The 16,365-nt window shown below is 46.3% G+C and overlaps 1 protein-coding gene across 4 annotated transcripts in view; it reads left to right on the forward strand.

The window, feature by feature from the left end:
* The window catches only part of NCKAP5L (NCK associated protein 5 like), a 69,347-nt gene extending 53,388 nt beyond the window's left edge, over nt 1–15,959 (forward strand). For 3 of the 4 annotated variants that reach the window (XM_042452787.1, XM_042452788.1, XM_042452789.1), the window contains exons 4-13: nt 890–958; nt 1,068–1,106; nt 2,374–2,487; nt 3,760–3,873; nt 4,981–7,088; nt 7,798–7,960; nt 8,097–8,175; nt 9,022–9,339; nt 11,221–11,360; nt 14,231–15,959. In XM_042452787.1, the coding sequence (XP_042308721.1) occupies nt 890–958; nt 1,068–1,106; nt 2,374–2,487; nt 3,760–3,873; nt 4,981–7,088; nt 7,798–7,960; nt 8,097–8,175; nt 9,022–9,339; nt 11,221–11,360; nt 14,231–14,467 (3,381 nt within the window). In that variant the 3' untranslated portion in view covers nt 14,468–15,959. The remainder of the gene's footprint in view (nt 1–889; nt 959–1,067; nt 1,107–2,373; nt 2,488–3,759; nt 3,874–4,980; nt 7,089–7,797; nt 7,961–8,096; nt 8,176–9,021; nt 9,340–11,220; nt 11,361–14,230) is intronic. The other variant, XM_042452790.1, reaches the window with a different exon arrangement.
* Nucleotides 15,960–16,365: the final 406 nt, after the last annotated feature.

The following is a 16,365-nucleotide window of genomic DNA, read 5'->3' on the forward strand; positions in this document are numbered from 1 at the left end:
TGCCCCGCACGCTCCCTCGCGGCTTTCAGCGTATGACACGGGTGCACTGCAATCCATATTCATATATGTCTAGAAATTTTAGTCAAAAAATCAATTAAAAAATCTGGGTCAGTTTATCCACAAGTCAATATAAGTAATGTACCTTAACTCTTACCAAAAAAGAAATCACCGCCTTCTCTGAGTAGAGTAGTGAAAGGTGAGAGCTTAGTCTGTCCTGGGAGTACCTAAGAGAAGCACCAACCCCCTCTACTCTCTTTGCTATGTCACGCTTTTGAGTTCCCGGGTAGGAAAATGGCGGCAGCAGTGATGACTCTTTGACACTTCTCCTCAAAGGAGGAGTGTAGAGGAAGTCAGTGCTTCTTTTAGATTTTCCCTGGATGGAACAAGCTCTTGCCTCTCCTCACTCTGCTCAGAGAAGGGAATAGTTCCTTTTTTTGGTTAGAATTAATATCTAACTTTAATCAAAAAAAGGAACCATTGCCTTCTCTAAGTAGAGTGGCAAGAGGCCTCTTTGAATGCCTGGGTGGGGAAATGGCAGTGGTTGGGGCAGCTGGCCCCTGAGGCATTCCTGGTGTTTTCCCCTCTCAGCAGAATGACCCACAATTTATCTTTGGGTCATATCAAAATCCTTAATTTTGACCCTAAAACGTGTCAACTTATGTATAAAATCGACTTATACACAGGCATATATATACAAGTAGTGTTCTTTGACCCCTCTATACCTTTCATTGGGGCAGAGGCTTAACATGTGGCTTTGAAACATTGCAATGCAAAACCTTTCACAAGATTTTCTTTCTCCCTTTTCCTGTTTACCACTGGGAGAGGAGATGCAGAGTTCTGGCCCATACTCTCTCTCACATGTTGTCTTGATTCTGCTCTTCTTCCCCAGGCAGAGAATTCAGCTTTGGCCCAAGCCAATGAGAACCAGCGAGAGACTTATGAACGCTGCCTGGATGAGGTATTGCCTTTCTCCTACTTTCCTCCATTAGAGTCTTTCTTGTGAGACACAATCTATGCTCTCACTACTGAAGCCTTTTTGCTCATGTCTGCTTTTTATTGTTCCTCAGGTAGCCAATCATGTGGTGCAAGCATTGTTGAATCAAAAGGTGAGCCTTCTGATCTATGTCAAATCTCCTTGAGGAAAAGAAAAAGAGGCCTTTGGCTGGAAACTGCCTGCTTTTACTGTATATATTCATCTATAAGTCTAAAAATTTATGCCCAGAAATTGACCCAAAATCCCAGGTTGACTTTTTTACGGCTCAGTATGGTAATGTGATAGCAGATTTCCCCATGCAGTCAGCAGAGTAGTTTATTTCTACCTTGCACCAAGCAGAAAGAGTCCTGAGTGATTAATTGCTGTTAAACAGAGTCCCTCTCCTGCCAGGGCCCCTATCTGGGTGAAGGTTGAAATCAAAGTTGAAATGATGAAGCAATAAGCCTCAGTTAGAGTCTCTCCTGCTGTATGCACACATACATACACACACTGAAGGAGCCTCCAAGTTTTACCCTCGACTTATCCATTGGTCATGGCAAAATCCATAATTTTGGCCCCAAAACCTGCCCTTGACTTATTCATGAGGTCTACTTGTAGTTGAGTATATACAGTAATCTTTAGGATTGTCCTATGTAATAGAGTCACATAGGCCCGTTACAGACCTCCCAAAAGGGGCGGTCTTGGGCTGCTGCTGTTTGCTCCGTGAGGGAGCCGCAGCAGCCAAACCGCGCGACTCCCTTACGGAGCAAAAAAGGAGCGCGCAAATCGCGCTCCTTCCAGGAACCCGGAAGAGATGCTGCGAGTGCCAAAGCATGCACTCGCGACGTCTCTTCTGGGTTTGGACGTGTGGACGCAGAGCATCCGCTACGTCAAGATGGAGGCGCTCATCTGTATAGGGCGCCGCTATCTTGACTCATCGGTTACGCGCAAGGGGCAAGGCGCGTCCGGAAGCGCCGCCCCTCGCGCGTAATCGCGGCGCGAGGACGGCGCCTCTTAGGCCCGTCTGTAATGGCCCATAGAAAGCAAATCCATGATGCTATGCACTCTCACCCAGGAGGAAGACCCACTGAACTACAGGGGACCTACTGCTTAATAAACACAGGGGATCAAACTATTTAGCTGTCCTATTTCCACCCTCCCCCATCTTTATAATATATCCCAGGGCAGATTACTCTTACACTTGGTTAGCTGCCATCTGTTGCCACTCCATGATAGAAATACCCTGGAGTCACCTTCTGGTTGGTTCTCCTTTATCTCTAAGCTACTGTTTAGGGTTTGACTGTTGGTTCACACCTGAGGGGAAAACTGGGGTATAGTGCAGCTGCCCTTCCTTACCTCGGTGGATAGTGCAGTGGTGCTCACTCCTCACCTTTCTTCAGGATCTTCGCGAGGAATGCATTAAGCTGAAAAAGCGGGTCTTTGACCTCGAGAGGCAGAACCAGGCCCTCAGCGACCTCTTCCACCAGAAGTTGACCTCTGGTCCTCTCTCCCAGGTATGTCCCCTCAAACTCTCTTTTTCTCCCCCTCACACATAACAGATTAGCATGTGCTGACTCTTGCTCTCTTCATGCATGCATGCATGCACCATCTGCTCAGACGTGCACACACAGATAGGCACATATGTTGTTGTGTTTTTTTTACTGTAATTATAACTGACAGCTGAAAAGGTTTCTTTGTATTGTTTAGACCAAGGCTTAGGAACTTGTAGCATTCCAAGTGTTATTAGACTGCAATTCCCATCCACTCTAGCCAGCATAGTCAGATGTAAAGGAAGTTGGGAGTTGTAGCCCAATAGGTTCAAGAGAGCCACATGTTTCCTTGGCCTGATGAGACAGTGAGAGACACAGAGATCTTATAGCTCATGTATGGTAAGGTATTTGTCCAGTGTCCCTTGTAAGTCCTTCTGTCCTCACATGGTAATTCAATCACACACACACATGCACCCCTTTTTCATCTACCTTTGCCTAGCACCCACTGAAGCAGAATTTTTTCCTCCATAATGGTGCAGTTTTCTTGCATCTTCCACATGCATTTCTGCAGAGCAGTCTGCACAAATTGCATGTGGTTCAGTTAAACATTTTTGGGAGTATTTGGGACAGAGAGAGAAAACAGTAATTGTGGATGCTTTTCTTGGACTGTAAATCTCTCCTTTGTCTGACGATAACTGTGGTATTCTTGCCCTGTGCAAAATACATACCATCAATTTATTTTATTATTTATTTCAGTTCTATGCCACCTTTCTCCCAGAAAGGGGACCTTGATGACTCACAAATAAAATCATTTAAATCATTGCAGTAAAAATCTAAACAACAATTAAAGTCAACTAGCAAAAAAAATTACAATTACAAAAATATACAGTACAAAAGTTATAAAAACATAACTAAAACACACACCTCATAACCACCCTTTCATTTACTGTTGAGGTCTTGGTCATTCAGTAGTTGAGCTCCATGATGCATGCATGCATATGCCCAGTGCCACAAGAGCCCAGGGCCCAACCCATATCGGTGGGGAATGTGTATGGATACACTTCACACCCTTTGTGGGTTAGGCAATGGCTGTGTGCTGATCACTGGTGAAGGAGTTGATTTTGTAAACCTGTCAGTGGTTACTTGATTTTCACATGCTCTCAAGAAGTCTAGGACTTGACGGAAATAGTTCCCATCCTCCCCCTCTCCCGTGTGTGTGTAGTTTGTTGTTCATATGTATCCAGATCCTGGATATGGTTCCATTGAGGTCATTCATTGTGTGTATTCTTTCCTTAGCTACCAGCCCATCAAGCTTCTTTACTCTCTGTTCCATCATCTGGCTCTCAACCAGGCACAGTAGAGAAGGTCCCAACATCATTTCCAGTGGGACGCTGCATCTTACAGAGAGAGGTATGTTCTTCAAGCCTTCCTTTGTTCACTGTCCCCTGGACAGAACAGCTAGCACTAGTTCTGCAGCATCCAGCTGTCTGACGTTATTCCATATTGCGTAATGTTTTTTAGCAGCTTAAGGTAGTGAAGGTGCATGTTTCTTGGAACAGTTCCCAGACCCATTAATTTCTGCATTGCTGCATGGCTTGGTGCTGTGTATACTGTAGAAGCTGCTGATGTCTCTTACTGTCACATTTTCCTATCTCTTGCTGAATCATGTGAATTTTGGACACTGTTTGATTCCTTCCCCCACCCTCAAAAAGAAGGAGAGTTCTGAAGTGTTCACAGCCATAGTATTGAGCCTCCCCATCTTCTTCCCTAGGTGGAGATGCTGTGTGGTAGAAGAGCTTGGAACAGGCAAAAAACCATTTCAGGCCTGCAGTGGTGTGGGATGGGATGGGATGGGCATGGAAATCTTCACTCCTTAGAGTGCCAAAATTAAGTAGGGAACATGTGGCTTAGCCGTTGGACATACCTATGTGATGGAAGATGCAGACTTGGGAGCAGGAGATGAAGACCAGAAATCACAGAGCTGGAAAGGTTGCTCTTTGGACTACAACTCCTAGAATCCTCCAGTCAATATGAAAAGGGGCCCCTGCAGAGTTGCTTAGTTCAGCTTTGCCTCCCATCCCACATTTCACCCTGTAGTTTCTCTGTTAGGCTGACAATTCCTCCAGAATTATTTGTTTGCAGAATTTCTTCTGCAAGGTAGAAGGAGCCACGGAATGTGCTGAAAGTATGGTTTGCACAGGCATCATCTGCCAGGGACAGAGCAACTATATTTTACAGGAGGAAAGGTTGAAGTTTAGTCCCAGGCATTTCCCATTTGGGTAGCTGGCAGTGTGAAAGAGCCACTGTTGCTTGAGAGAGCCACTGCCAATCAGAGTAGGCAGTGCTGGGCTAAATGGATAAATGATCTGATCCAGTGCAGGTGTGTGTGTGTGTGTGTGTGTGTGTGTGTGTGTGTGTGTTTTGCAATAGTAGGGTCTGGGATAACAAAAATTATCAAGAAACCCAGATACAGGGATCCAAACATTGGCTTTTCTGTCCCTCTATTTCTCCCTTCAGGTTATCTCTGAGGAGCCCTGTGTTGGCACTCCTGGACCCAACACACCCCAGACCCTGGAAGCTCTATCACCCTTTCTGCGCAAGAAAGCCCAAATTCTGGAGGTGCTTCGCTCCCTGGAAGAGATGGACCCTCTACTTGCCTTCCCCTCCCCTTGGAGAGACCCTGGGCAGCCAGGCTCCCCAGAAGGTGTGACTGCTGAAGCCTGGCCGTGCCTGCTTCTGTCTCAAGGAGAAGGGGTGCCCAGGCAGCCTACCTTGAAAGGAGAAGGCAGCTCTTCCTCTTCCTCAGATGAAGCTGGTGAATCAGACCCTGCCGAGAGAGGACACCCTGGGCAGGTGCTGCTGAGTGCTCTGGCTGAGCATAGGTTGGATTTGGGTGAGGTGGAGACTTACCTGCAGCAGGTCCTAAGGGAGGCAGGCGACAGTGCCCTGCTTAATGGGGAGCCTAACGGACCTTGCTTGGTGGCAGGCCCTGAGGGCCAGGTCAGTAGCTACAAGCACATCCAGACTATCAATTGCTTGGATGCTTTGGGGCCTGCCTCTGTCTGTGGGGAGCCAGCCTATCTTGGCATTTTAGCTCCAAGTGAGGGCAAGGACAAGTCTCGGCAAGGTCCGCCCATCCCCTCTCCATCCAAGGTCCTCAAGTTGCTGAAAATGCCACCACCGCCCAGCCCTGCTGCCCTCCGCCTCAGCCCCCAGCTTACCCGTAGTTCCAAAATCCCCTGTCGTAGCAATACCTACGAGGTGTACCACTCCCCGACTCCCAGCCGCAAGGGCTCCCCTGACAGTCCCTTTCCCACAGACTCCAATATCGCAGGAGGGCATCACTCACCCAAGGCTGGCCGGCACCTCATTCCTGTACCCCCCAAAGTCACACCCACTTCCCCAGACCCTTTTGGCTACCACAAGCCCCATGAATATGAGAACATTTTGGAGCTATCCCTCAGCAGTGCCATAAGCACTCATTCCCACCCAACTCGAGACACCAAGCAAGATGTTCCAGAGGTACTTCCACCTGCCTGTCGCCCAGCTCCTCTTCAGGCCATGCCTCCCAGTGAGGCCTCTCTGGAGCCTTGCCCCTTTGTCAGTGGCCGGGAGAAGCCAGGCTCGGAGGGCAAACACTCTCCACCTGTTGCTCGCCGGAACCCTGATGGCTCCAAGAAGGCTTTAAATGGCTCAGGCAAGCGGCCAATGCCTGAGGCGGCCAACATGCCCTTCAAAGAACGGCTCACTGTACTTGGGAGGCTGAAGGGAGCTGAAGGAAAGGAGACAGTAAACTTTGAGAAGGGGAGAACCCCAGCCCGGCCCTGTGAGCGTCTCGAAGGTCTTCCCGACCCCCACCCTCGGCTGGGCAGTGGAAGCAGCAGCCTCAAGTACCATGAGCCTTGTCATGGTGGTGAACCAACCCCTCGTTGCTACTCTTCTCATTCTGTTGGCTCCCGTGGGAATGACCCAGATCACCATGCCTCCAAAAACCGTCTGCTGGGAACGCCGTCCCAGAAGCATCCAGCCAAACCCCCACCACCTGGAAAGAATGCTAAAAGTCCTCATGGGAGTCCAACCAAGTTACCTTCCAAATCACCCACCAAGCCCCCTGTGCAGGAGCCGAAGCCATGCCCACCACCAGCCAAACCACCCGCCAGCATTGGACGCAAGAACCCACCTTGTCCAGATTCAGCCAAGAGTAAAGGTGGGCCACCAGCCAGCATTGAAGAGAAGGTGATGAAAGGAATTGAGGAGAATGTCCTGCGGAGGCACAAAGGAGGTTCAGCAGCAGGTGAAGCCAAGCAAAAGAACTCGAGCAGCCTAGCCAGCTGGTTTGGCCTGCGCAAGAGCAAACTGCCTGCCCTAAGCCGAAGGCCTGAGGCCTCCAAAGTCAAGGAGGGCAAGCAGGCCTCTCGCCGTTTGGAAGCTGAGAGCCTCAATATTTCCAAACTTATGGAGAAGGCAGAAGACCTACGCAAAGCCCTGGAGGAAGAAAAGGCCTATATCAATGGCCTGGCCCTGGACAAGCCCAGACCCCATGCCTGTGACACCGGCCACAGTCAGCTCACCCTCATGTATCAGGAGGTAACAGCAGAGAACTTCATGCAGCAGTTGCTTAATAGGTAGGTTAGCAAAATAAAATTGACTCTGGATGATGCCCTGTAGTTTTAACAAGGGATTCTGTTTCTGATCTTCTAACAAGAATATGTATCATGATTAAGAAATTGGCAGCATTTTCCCCCTTCATTAAGCCCAATTACTAGATGCATATTGAGCTGAGAATGTTTTTGGCAAGCATTGGGAGAGAGGAGGAAGGGTTGTAGGGGATGAACCAATAATTGAGGGCAGGGATTTGGAGCCCTCTTATGTGAAAATCCTCTCCCTATCTCTAATCATTAAACCACCACCAAGTATTGGTTTCCAGCTAGCTTTTCACTTTCATGACAGCTAGAAACTTCCATCAATTTTAGTTTAAGTCAAAGATGTAATTCTCTGGGTGCTGCACTTGTGTAGTAAACCACCACGATACGGAGAGTGGGAAGATAACCAGTAGTGTGTGTGTGTGTGTACTGGTGTTCCTGTATTTTGCTATGGAGGGAATAGTTTTGTTGGAAACTGATATTGGGGTGATGTGGGGTTTGAATCTAGGCCTCATTTATTGTGTCTTGGGCTTTGGCAGCCTGTGTGCTGTTTAGTGGTGATCCCCCCATCCTCATAGGAGAGACTGGGATTTCTAGCCTGTCAGTGTCCAGGAGGTCAGGGTAGGATTTGAAAAGTGGAGAGGCTCATGGGTGTGGGAAGGTTTTGTCATTCTCCTTTGCTCTGATGCAGGGTGGATGGGAAAGAGGCCCCATTTGAGACTCACTTGGAGCAGAAGAATGAGCTGCAGGGCCTGCAGAGAGGCCTGCGTGATGCCAAAGATCCCCGTCTCATCCGTCCCCCTCGTAATGGCATTGTTGGACATCTTCATGCCTGCCCGGAGGCGCCTGATAAGGTGAGCCACTCCTGAGCACCATCACAGACTTCACCTATCCTGATGTTCTTCCTGGAGTGTGACACTCCACAACCTCAGCCCATGCCAGCTCCTCAGTTTCCTTATGTCCTTTCTCATCTCACCTATTTTCCCACAGCTTCGCAATGCAACTTTGCAAGAAGAGATCCCATCTGATGACAGCCTGGCTGAGTCGGTGTCCTCTCAGCATTTTCAAGGTAAGTGGCATAGGACTCCAACCAGCTAGGGAAATGAATTGTAGGTAGTGGGGATATTCAATCTGAAAATCCAGGTTTGTCCAAAGGATATGTGCAGAGAATATCATAGCGCAGTTATGAACTGTGCAGGTGGTGGGGAGGGAAAGAAACCGGGTGAGCCAGACAACTACTACTGCTCTTTATACAGAATTCATTTCTGTAGAAAGGTTATGGGTCTTATTACCAGAGCTTGGAACAGTGCTTTTTAAAATAATTCATTGCTTGATGCTTTTTATTTGTTCGAAAAGGGCTGCATTACTAATGTATAACTATTGGTTATTGTTTGTTTGTTTTTCAAATGGGTACACTCTGGTCCAAAATTCCCTCCCCCAAGCAAGACTTTGGGAGTTGAAAGTAACTACTATCTGTAACAATGAAAAAGAAAATATATAATTGATCATGAGTTCCTGCAGCATCAGTGTAACTCTAATGGTGGCGCTCTGTCATTGTAGTTATGTCTGGTAGAGCTAACTTCCAAAAGCTTACACTAGGGGCAGCTAGAAAATGATTGGCTGTATCTTCACAACCAGGTAGAGACTGAGGAATAAAGCTCTGAACCCTCAGTCTAGTTCGTATTGCACAACTGAGAAGGAAGTGCAGAAAAGGCACTTGCAAAAGTATGTTGGAGGAGGTTTGTGCTGTCCCAGTGCGCTTGTTGGATTTAGGCTAATAAGTGCTGGCTGCACCATCTGTGGCATTTTTTTCTCCTGTCACTACTTTCTACACCTTCATCACTATACTGATCTTCAAGCAGGATTCTGGCCTTTGACTCCCATCTTTCACCATTGCTTCTGTTTATTTTGACAGTGTGTAGTTCTCTGACACGAACTCTGGACAGTGGCATTGGCACCTTTCCGCCACCTGACTACTGCAGTGGAATGCCCTGTAAGAGTGTGCCTAAGCTGAGGCCTCGAACTGATCCTTCACCAGCCGGCCCTTTTCCTGCCAGGGGCCCCCCACCCATCACTAGGGTGCCCCGCAAAGCACGGACGTTGGAGAGGGAGGTGCCCAGTGCAGAAGACTTACTAGGGCCTAGCAAGCACCAAAGCATGCCAGCATTCCATGGGGTCTTAGCCAGTGCTGAGCCACCCCTGGGACATCGTGACCGCAGGGACTGCCCAGGAGGTTTGTACTTTTTTACTACACAAGTGCAGTTGTGATAGGAAGAATTTAGCCCCTTTCATTTGCCAGGCTGGATTTTTTTTTGGAAGGAACACATGTGCCCCATTCCATAGGGAGACATTTTGAAAAAGCCACTACATTATAAACAGAAAGTTCCAGCCTATGTTTTTAGTGTTGTTATTTAGTGAATGATGGGTGTTATGTCCCACCTTCTTAGCTGTGCAGGTAGAATTATTGTAATCTGTGTAATTAGTTATTGTGTATTAGTGACAGTTATGTTCTTCCTTTCATTTCTGCAAATATCAGTTTTAGGCAATAAATATCATTCCCTTTCTCCCCACTTTATCCTCATAACAATCCCGTGAGGCAGTAAAGGTTAAGAGTGAATGATTGGCTCCACTTCACACAGTCAGTTTTTCATGTCTGAGTGGGGACTTGAATCTGGATCTCACAATTCTCAGTCCATTTATTACCATAATATCATGAGACCTGCTGCCAATTGTGGTAGATAATACAGTCGGTCCTTCTTATACACGGATTTTTTATACATGGATTCAAGCATACACGGTTTGAAAATGTTCCAAAAAAGTATAAATTTACCTTGATGTTCCATTTTTTATTAGGGACACCATTTTGCTATGTCATTATATTTAATGGGACTTGAGCATACATGGATTTTGTTATATACAGGGGATCTTGGAACCAAACCCCAGTGTATAACAAGGGTCCACTGTACTGGGCTTTTCCACTGGATATGTAGGAGGCACTGGGACAAATAATGGCTGGAATTTAGCATGGGATTTATCACTTTGTAAGTGGACTTAGATGTGTAGGAAATATAACTGAGTAGTTTTGCAGTGTCTGCATCCACCCTAGGGGGTGTGATATTACAACATAGAGATGTCCCCTGTGCAGTGGTAGCCAGTGGAGTGACTGATGTGCCATGACCCCAACAAACAATGACCACTGATGAACATCAGGGCACTCCCTGTGCACATGCAAACATTGGCTAGGATGTTTCAGAGTGCAAAGAAATGTCCAGTGTACATCACAAGTTCCCAGGTGTATGCATCAGAACACTCTTGCCAGTGGCCAGAGATGCATCTTTGCAATTCACTAACAGTTGCATTTCATTTCTGCAAAGTAGCTGCAGATTTGTAAAGTTACATAACATAGACTGATATAGAATCTCAGCCAATGACTTTCATATGGCCTGCAGACTAAATTGGCCAATCATAATTATTGATACAGGTGAGGAAATATAATGCAGATATTATCTTTGAATGCTTTAGGAGCAGAAGGATTTTGCAGGCCTTTGAGCCAAGTTCAAACACATGTTGACATTGTATGTGCAGATCATAATGAATGTATAAGGGCAAGAAAATTTGGAACCACACCTGAATAAAAGGTGTTGCATTAAGAAAATACTAAAAAGTTTTCCATCGTGAGACATTTCTGAGTGTTTATTCCCAGATTTGTGCATATTTTAGGGCCGAGGAGTTATAATTCTGACGGCTAGTAGAACGTTTACTGTTTTAGCTAGTGATATTTTCAGAAATAGGTGAAAATGTATTTAAATCTGTTGTTAGTCCCAGCTAAAGTAATTGAATCAGTAGAATTTACTCAAGTGTTGATGCACACTGTATGACAATAAATTTAATGAATCTACTTTAGTTAGGATTATCAAGAGGACCCTGGCTTGTATTTTTTCCACTATGTGAGCACTAAAATTGTATAAGATGGAGAATTCAGGAGACTGGGTTGTCTCTCTTGCTTTCCTTTGCCTCTGCTCTTTGCTACTTCCTGTTGTGCCACGCTTCAGAGCAACTGAGAGACTGGCTACATCCTATTGCTAATTACTGCACCACTGTCATCCTCTCGCAGATCTCTGCAGTGAACCCAGCAAACCACGACACACCCAAGTGAGCAAGAACTGGACTTTCCCCAATGCCAAAGCATCCGTTGGTGTAGATCCCTTCTTTTGCTCGCCTCATGGGCTGGAGGGACTTCACGGTTCTGCAATGGTAAGGAGGTCACCATGCAGAACTCTATATTGGTGCAGGGGAGAGAGATGATTAGCTAGAAGCCTGCATTGGAAGATATATGTGTGACATAGCAATGTTTCCATAGCTATGTTTCCATAGCTATGTCTCCCAATGCTATTTCCCTCTCCCAGAACCCAAGTTTTCAGTAACACAGCCCTCACATTTCTGTGTTGTTGGAGAGCAAGGGATCAGCAAAGACAGATCCAGCTGTTTTCCTGTAGCTGAATGCACTGCATCTGCAGAGACTTCCAGGGGTCCACAGGAAGTAACGTTTTGCAGTGGGATTTTAGTTGCTCCATCATCAGTAGATAATTTTGACCTTTGCAAAAAATATTCAGGAGTAACTGTTAAATGAACAGTTACTTCTGAACATGGAGAACTACTACAGTGAGCCTGCACCATACATGGGATCTCTATAGGTGGCCTTCAGCTTATGCTGAAGCCGTGCAGCCGATGGTAGAATGGCAGACGCACCCATGGTTGCGCATGCACGGCTGCGGCACAAGCACGAGCCCCATTATATCCAATGGGGCTCAAGCATATGCACTTGTTGCCTTATTGGGGGGGGGGTCCAGAATGGATCCCCCGTGTAAGGCAAGGACCCACTGTAAAATAGGGCAGAGAAACAGAAGGTGATAACAGAAAAGGAGGAACAAGTGACCTCTACCACAAGATCTGAGAAATCAAAGGGAAATTTAAACCAAGAGTTGGCATGCCATGCGACCAGCAGAGGAATACATTACATGACCAAGTAGGAATAAAAAGATGATGGATATAATGCATGGAAGAACTGTATAAAAGGCAAAAGGGTGACAATTTCATTTGAGGAAGAGCCATAGGAAGACGAACTTCCAGTTTAGAAACTGAAGTGGAAGCTGCACTCAGAGCACTTGGGAGAAATAAATCACCAGGAACAGATGGCATATAAATAGAACTGCTTCATGCTATAAAGACATAATCTACTCTACTGTCAATGGTGGCACGTGCAGTTAAACATCCATTGACAATAATGGGACTTGAGATCCTGCACCAAAACCAGTGAATGCTCAAGTCCCATTAATTACAATGGATAGTAAAATGCTGACCATTATATAAAATGACAAATCAAAGTTTGCATTTTGGGAATTTATATATAGAGTTGGCCCTCTCCACGGATAGCAAAAAGTGCAGGATCTGAAGTCCCATTATTGTCAATGGATGTATAACTGCACGTGCTACCATTGACAGTAATGGGGTGGGGCCATCTGTGAATGCTACAGTCTGAAGATGACTAGCCTGCTGATATGAAGGGTCAACTGTATATTGAATATTTTAAGCCATGGATGCTTGAATACGTGGATAAAGACTCAGTTGATATGGCAGGCCAACTGTAATGCTTAGGTAGAAGGCATTACAGGTGGATAGACTCAATCAAGGGAGCCACAGCCCTGAGTCTGCATAACCTGAGAAGGACTGTTGACGACAGAGTGACTTGTAGGTCTCTCATGGGCTTGCCATAAGCCAAAGTTGACTTGATGGCAGTTAACAACAAAGCTATGTTGGCTGAGCAGCAAAATACAACAAAATCCCTAAGAAGTGATACCTTTATCGAGCCAACTCCAAAGGATAAAATACATTATGCAATTGTTTGATGCTTCAGTCTCTTCTTCATCAAGCAAAGATGTTAAAAAGCATACAAGAGGAAAATGATGGCAATGATAGAGTCACAGGCCTACCTTTTGTCTGACATGTTCTCAGTTAAGATGGTATTGAGGGATTTCAGTACAGGCAGAGACTACACACCTTATTGGCCATGTGAGGACTAAAGACAAAGAGCAATAAAAGATGGGTAATAAAACTTCAGTTCCCTTAGAAACAAAAAAGTAGCTTTTTTTGAGATCCAGCTGTCCCTATCCCGTGTTAACTTTTCCTTCCCTCTGCAGAGTACCAAAACCAGTTGTGATAGTGTAGAATACGGTGCTATAGCCTATATTTCAGAGGAGGGAGCTGACAAAACCAGTTCTGAGGATTCCTTGCCTACGAAAAACCTGTGACATTGCAGTAAGTGGACAGGCGACTTAAAGGCACACACCCACACAAGTCTGACTTCTGCTGTCATATCATAATTCACCAGGATTCTAGCTGCCCTGTTTAGGCCTTGGCAGTGCTGCCTGTTATCACAACAGAAAGACTACCTGGGTTTTAGAAAGGCATCTGTGCATGAGGGGCCTCACCCATGGTGCCATCTTGCTATATCAGTGCAGAGGCTAGTGGGAAGTTTAGGTGCAGGACTAGTGGGGAGATTCACAGCAAGGTTAAACAAGGGATAGGGAATGTGTGTGTCTTGGTGTGATGGCTGCTTCTGTTATCCCTCACCACTGGCTATGTTGTATATGGCTCATTGGAGTTCCAGTCCAACAACATTTGGAGGATCACAGGTCCTCTCACTCCTGATTCAGATTCGTCCCCTTGTATTCAAAAGAGAATCTTTCTCTATACAGTATATTTTTGTAATCCACCCCCCGTTCATGTTCCACCACCATGTGCCTCTAAGTGGACAACTTCCAAGGGTTGGGGGCCGGCATTGGTCTTCTATGGGACCTTAGAGGGTTTTGTCTCTATCCTCCATTTTTTTCTTTCATGCTTTTTAAAAATTAAATGTCTCATTCATTCCTGGGGATATGCAGGGGATAATTTTGTCAGCCCCCACAGGTTTTTTAGGCCCAGGAAGGGTCTTTTTACTCCAAATAGGAAGCTAAAAGCAATTGCTAACAAAGCAGGTATGGGGAGCCCCAGGGGGCCACAGAAATGGATTGTGGGAGATTGCATATCCCCCTGCCTTCAATGCATCTCTTTTCTCCATACCACAGGGCTCAGCTTGCAGCGTCGTTGAGAGAAGACGTGCCTCATCAGATGGACCTCAGGCCTCACCAGCCTTTAGCACCAGCAGCAGCCGTACCCCAAGCGCCTCTGATGTGGGTGAAGAGGGCAGTATGGAGGCCCGTTCCCGCGATATGGGCCCAGAAGGGCAGCCGGGTTTGGAGAACTCTGAGTCCCTCAGTGACTCTCTTTATGACAGCTTGTCCTCATGCGGCAGTCAGGGCTGAGCATGGCTGGGATGTGGGTGGGTGGGTGGCATGCGGGCACTGGTTTCCTTGGCTGACATTGCCACGTGCTCCGGCCTGGTGTTTGAAACGGTCCAGTGCTTGGCTGCAGGCTCCCGCTTGATCCTTCCTAACCAAACCTGTACCCTCCACCAGAACACAATGTGTCTTCCACACCTAGTGCCCCTGCCTGACTCCAAGCATGGGATTTTTAAAATCAGGGTTTTGGGAGACTGACAAGATAAGCAGTGGAAGAAAGGGAAGGTGTAGAGCAGGTCTGTGTGACAGAAGCTGATTGTGTGCATTTGCTTCTACTGGGATCACTTCTTCATCTCAAATGGTCTCCCTTTGGCTGAAGCCCTGGGAATGAGGGGTGGGCTCTGTCTTGCTTTGCCAGCCAATCAGCTTGCTTGCTGGAATTATAAATTCACTGTGGGAAATCATATTCAAGGTATATTGTGGTCTCTGGCCTGTGGAGTCGAGGAGTTCTAAGTCAAGGGTATCCTCTTAAAAGGGTAGGCTGCAGAGCTTTGGAAAAGTTCCTTTTTTGGACTATACCCCAGCCAATACAGCTACTGGCCATGATAGCTGGGAAAGTACCTCCCTTCCCTACAAAAAGATAGCCTTCCCACTTTGAGTGAGTTGTACCAGGTAAAGCATGTTGATCTCCAGTATCCACCAGCTAAATATTCTTGCCTTGCTCTCCATATTTCAGACTGGATGGGAGTGCCCAGGCCTCTCCAGCATCTTTCCATGTGGAAGAGCATCCTGGGTTTGCATTTATAAAGCCTGCTCCTTTTTACTTTAACCTCATGAGCTGTGCACAGTCTTGTCTAAGCGTATTACCTAGGCTCCTCTTGATACTTGGGAAGTATCTGAGATGTTGCCAAATCCAGGAGTTCCCTCCACCTGGGCAAAGGAACAGGGAATGAAGATGCTGAAGGGTATGGCTGCTGAAGGTGGAGGAAGGTTTGGCAGCATAGTACCCATGTCTTCCTGCTTATTGTTGTTTCAGTGTTACCTTGGTTCATCCCCCCCTTTTTTTTTTTTTGCTGGTTTCAAGCAATCACTCGTCCTCTTCTCCTACTATTCAAATCCAGTGGAACCAACAGGCTGGGAGGTATCTCAAGAAGAACCTGGTCTCCTTGGGATCTGGGAAGGATAGCTGGGTCCCTCACTCCCCACCCTTCCTGTGTAACTTTTTTAAAAAGTTAAGTTATTGATGTTGCTGTTCTAATTTCCACACAGTCAGTCCACCTCTCCTCTTTGTTTTTATGGGAACCGTGTGGGTTCCTCAAATGGTGCTATTTTGCTGTGTACAGACCCCTTCTCCCACTCTTAAGAGTCTTCCTTTTTGTTGTCCTTTCTAAAAATTGTTTTTTAAAAGAAATATTAAGATGTCTTTTGCTTTTTTTCTTATTTATATAAGTTATTGTGAAATGAGGCTGTTTATTGTCTTGATCTCCCAGGAAATAAAGGGGTTTTGAAAAATGTGTGTGCAGTGCTCCTAGCTAGATTGAATATGTGAAGGTTAACTTGTCCAGCCTTTACCATGATCAATCAACTTCCCCTTCCTTCTGAAATGGTTAATATTCTAGTTTAGAGGCAAGACAGTGTGTTTCTGTAACTTGGTAGCAAAGCCACAAAGGGAAGACTGTGTATGTTTTTAAGAAGGGAAACCAATTTTAACCCAGAGAATCATAATGGTTCAACTTTTCCCTCAGCAAGTAGAGAGGTGCCCACTTTTAACCACTTGTCCAGGGTATCTATGTATATTGCCACCTTGGCATTTTACTGCCCTTTTCTGGAGCTCTTTTTCTGCCCAGCACCAGTGTTTTGGATCTCTTCTCCACACTTGTCACCTGTGGTGTGGGCTTCGGCAAGGAACCATGTCAGGTCTC

The sequence above is a fragment of the Sceloporus undulatus genome, chromosome 2 (genome assembly GCF_019175285.1).
Source record: "Sceloporus undulatus isolate JIND9_A2432 ecotype Alabama chromosome 2, SceUnd_v1.1, whole genome shotgun sequence".
In the NCBI taxonomy this organism is placed as follows: Eukaryota; Metazoa; Chordata; class Lepidosauria; order Squamata; family Phrynosomatidae; genus Sceloporus; species Sceloporus undulatus.